This window comes from Octodon degus, unplaced genomic scaffold (genome assembly GCF_000260255.1).
Source record: "Octodon degus isolate 3935 unplaced genomic scaffold, OctDeg1.0 scaffold00098, whole genome shotgun sequence".
Taxonomy (NCBI): domain Eukaryota; kingdom Metazoa; phylum Chordata; class Mammalia; order Rodentia; family Octodontidae; genus Octodon; species Octodon degus.
This window is the reverse complement of record NW_004524674.1, coordinates 4288785-4293056: the sequence shown is the minus strand read 5'-3', so window position 1 is coordinate 4293056 and position 4272 is coordinate 4288785. Positions and strand designations below refer to the sequence as shown.

The 4272-nt window shown below is 48.3% G+C and overlaps 1 protein-coding gene across 1 annotated transcript in view; it reads right to left on the bottom strand.

Moving 5' to 3' along the window:
• Positions 1-4272, bottom strand: part of LOC101563154 (arachidonate 12-lipoxygenase, epidermal-type-like) — a 107187-nt gene that overhangs the window by 100370 nt on the left and 2545 nt on the right. The window contains exons 2-7 of the mRNA XM_012516263.1: positions 4067-4210; positions 3764-3973; positions 1955-2041; positions 1542-1711; positions 1328-1450; positions 43-142 (exon numbers count right to left, since the gene is read on the bottom strand). Coding sequence (XP_012371717.1) covers positions 43-142; positions 1328-1450; positions 1542-1711; positions 1955-2041; positions 3764-3973; positions 4067-4210 — 834 coding nt within the window. The remainder of the gene's footprint in view (positions 1-42; positions 143-1327; positions 1451-1541; positions 1712-1954; positions 2042-3763; positions 3974-4066; positions 4211-4272) is intronic.

The following is a 4272-nucleotide window of genomic DNA, read 5'->3' as shown; positions in this document are numbered from 1 at the left end:
ACCCCATCTTCTACAGCCCAGTAGCCAGGGAACATAGGTTACCTGGCCCAGGTGGGCAGAAGAATGCTGACCAGTACACGTGAAGATGCACATGGTAACAAAATGACAGAGCTGATCCCGGGACTCTAAGCAGAGGGGGAACCTGGATGAAGTGGGGAGAATGAGAAATCCTGAGGCCAGGACCAGAGACAGATCTAGAACAGGGAAAGGTATCTGGGGATATGTGAAAGAACTTGATGTGCTCCTGGTGTGGAGGACCACCTGATTAGCTCTCCTTGAAAGAAGAGCGATTGTCTCCATTTTGACTGAGCCTGACCCTATTTCCTCGTATTGTTCTGTACAGAGCTGGCTAGGACTTCTGTTTATCCTTCAATTGGCCTTAAGCAATGTATATTGGTCTAGCTGAGGTGCTGGTGATAGTCTTTGAAGGTGGCATGTGTGTTTCCCTGATAACCTATACCTGCTACTCTTTAATGTGAGCTGGGTTGAGACAGGACGATAGAGCTAATGCTCCATGGCGCCAGCTGGCATCGAGCCTTGAGACAGAGGCTATGACTTCCTGGGGCTTGAAAGGCTACACCAAAGCTAAAGCACCAGACTTACCAAAACATTAGATACTATATAAGGCAGATTACTCTCTCTGCATATCCTCTTTGCATATCACAGAGGTAAATTTAGGCCACCCACCTAGCTCAGCTCATAGTAGTCACTTTCCCACAGTTCTCAGTCAATCCTCAAGCCACTCCCTCACTGAATAAAACTGGGTGAGGCCCTGGGTCGCTCACTTGGTTCCAGAAAGCCATCTTCATGGCTGGACTTAGAGCCCCGTGACTCCCCGCTGATTGAAGATGTAATTTAGTGTCTTTATTTTCGCCGTGGGTTGCATTGTAAGTGGTAGATTGGAATCAATTTGATGGGATTCCAATAACGTAACTTTGGGATTACAAATATTGGCTTCTTGGACCGAGACGAGGACCTGGAAGTGTCTCCTACATCCTGGTCTCTAGCTTCTGTCACCCACACATAGTGTGCACTCAAATCTTAATGAACCTGGGAGCTCTAGGGAAAGCACAAGACAAGGAAGGGAAAATAACTAAGAGAAATCGTGCATCTGACTCCAGAGAAAGCATATAGTGCATGAGGAGGGACAACACTGCACGAGAAGAGGAAAAAGAGAGCCAGAGAGATCAGGAGTGACTGCTGGGATTTCCAGGAACTCTGGAGAATCAAAGAACACTCGACATTCCAAACATGTGTTATGCTGCAGGAAAGGTGGATTGCGGACAGTATGTGGAGACAAGGTAATGGTGGGGGATCCATGCCTTACCCTCGGTCCTGGGCCCCCTGCAGTCCAACCTCAGTGACTTCTCTACACCATGCCTGCAGCTCTGGGTCCTGCTTCACAGCTTCATCACTCTTGTAGAAAAGCCCAACCATCCTGTTCACATACCTGTTCCCAAGGGAAGAAGGAGCTCAGGCTCTGGCAGCCGGTGTGGAACCTACCGTGCCCCGCGGTCTGTCCCTCTCCATGTCACCCTCACCGTTTGATGATTTCCCAGAGCCTGAGGGCATCTTGGCCATAGAGAGAAGATTCCACACCTAGGAGCTCACGGTCAGCCAGATCATCAGGAGGACAGAAGGAACGATATGTCAAACAAGTTGTGGCTCTCTGGAGAATGTCCACGTGGCCACCACTGCCTGTACTCACCACCTGAGAACAAAGCAAGGTTGGCCAGGCCAGGCCAAGCCAGAGACAGACAGACAGACAGACACAAAGACAGACAGACACAAAGACAGAGACAGAATAGAACCAGGAGGTTATTCAGTTATAGAGTAGATCATTGTGAGGCCTCTGGTAGATGCAGCAGTACTTGGGGGAGGACTGGGTACAGGAAAGCTCCTCTGGAATTCTAACTCTGAACCCTCCTCCCTGTTCACCATCCCTTTTTCATACCAGATCAAAAATTCCATATTCAGAGACGAGGTTATTCCGGGCCAAGGTGTTGATATCCATGGTATAGCGAAAGTGGGGGATCAGGAGCTGATTGTGAGGAAAAGGAAAGGAGCACCTATAAGAGCCCCCAGACTGAAAAGTGGGAGCACAAATGAAAGGTTCTTTCCTTTAAGAAGGAAAATGGAGAGGCTGAGTCTTGGTGAGAGACAAGACTTGGAAGAGACAGCAGGACAAATATTTCTTTGGCTCTCCCAAGATCAAAGCTTTAGGAGTCCACTAATTTGCAGTCTCATACTGTTCCTCAGAATTACAGGAATGTCTGATCTCACATCACACACTCTAGCAGGCTCTCCACACTTCCCCCTTCGTCTTCCCTAGCACTTCACCCCCACAACACACACCACACAAACATGCTCAGTGTTGGATTCGCTATAAAAGGAAACCTTCCCTGACCCACCCCTCTCCACAGCCTCCTTCTCTCCATTCCCCTTTCCACAAAGTCTTTGCAGCCTTAGTGTGGCCTTTGCCTCCTCACTACAGATTCTGTTCAGTCCGCACCAAGCAGACTTGCAGTGCTGCCCCTTCCTCCAGGGAGCACTTGCCAGTGTATTCCCCAGTGCCTTCCACACTACCACATCCTGCCTGCCTTTCTCTGTAATTCTACAAAACCTATCCTCAGCGCTTGAGGTAGACAACTAACTTCTGTGGAGCACTTTCTTCTCCTGGCTGCCAGGAATCACACTGATTTGTTTCCTGTAACCTCAGTGGTTACATGCTTTTCTCATGCTTTTTCTTGCTCCAGTTTCTGTTCAATTTTTTAAGAAAAAATTTTTGGTCAGGGAGATAGTTCAGTGGCATAAGCACCTGCCTGGCAAGTGCAAGATCCTGAGATCAAACCTCAGTACCAAAAATTATTATTTATTATTATTATTATTTATTTGGTACTGGGTCTCACTACACAGCTCAGACTCATAGTGATCCTCCTGTCTCAGCCTTTCCAGCACTGGGATTATAGGCGTGTGCCACCATGCCTGGTTTCAGGATGACACAGCACACCCAGGGTTTCTCGGGCCAGCACTATCTCCCCAGCCTTTTCTGTTCCATTTTTAAAGTTGGGAAACCCTAGAATTATATCCAGAGACAGATGTTCTGCTGTGTCTATGAACCCTAGAAAACTTTATTTAGTATAATGGTTTTAGACACTTGTCTTTCCGATAACTCTAAATACAATCCTGATCTCTTTCAGCAATTCCAGGCCCATCTGTCTAGCTGCTCTCCTGACATTTGCAGATGGATTTCTGTAGGCACTGAGAACTCCACATGGCCCTGTCTGAGCTCTCTTTTCCTCTCCCCACTGAATAACTTGATTTTCTCTCTCATCTTTCATTTCCCTTTCCTCCTACCCAACATTCCAACACCATCATCCTACACTTCAGTCACATCTTAGATCCACCATTATCCGTACTCCTTTCTTTCCTCCCTTCTACATCTCCCTTTGTCTGGAATGCCTCCCCACTATCCACCTGACAATGCCTCCGTCAAAGTTTCAGCTCCTCTGGAAAACCTGTTCTCTTTGCCCAACTCAAAGCAAATGTGTGCCTGAGTATTTCCACAGCACACTGGTGTGGATGTGTGTGTGTGTGTGTGTGTGTGTGTGTGTGTGTGTGTCTGCGTGTATCAACTAACAATGCAGCCTACCTAACCTAGTAAGCCACAATGTTAGACCGTGGGCAGGCTCCTATGGAGACTAGGAGGAGAAGCAGGGAGGGTAGTTAGATGCAAAACCACAGAGATTAGATTCAGAAGTACCTTGTAGATAGGATGAAGGCTCGGCAAGCTCCTCATTGTGGCCACAGAAATGGTCTCAGCCACCAGATGTCCCCTTAGCAGATGTGACTGTAGCTGGTGCAGCTGGAAATCAGAGCTACGGACCCATATCTTGGCCAGCAGCCAGGCCATGGGGGGATCTGAAGGCAGGAAGAGCAGAGGTGGAGGTTGTCCCTGTTGAGGTGGCTGGAGCTATGAGGAGAGAGGATGGAAGCTGAAGACCTGTGGGCCTAATTCCCCAGAGGAGATCAATGCACAGGAAAAAAGATAACTGGGTCCTTTTACCTGAATGGCCATGGGTAAAAGTCTTCCATCTGGCTGTAGCTTCAGCATGACCAAAGGGGCTGCCACATACTGCTGCTTAAAGGCGATGACATTTGGCTTAATTCCATCCAGCAGGGAGAAATCAGCTTCAAACAGAGATCCAGCCTGGAGGGGTGGGCATGGGGACAAGGATGTTGGCGTCACTGCTGGACCTTCTCTCATTTGCC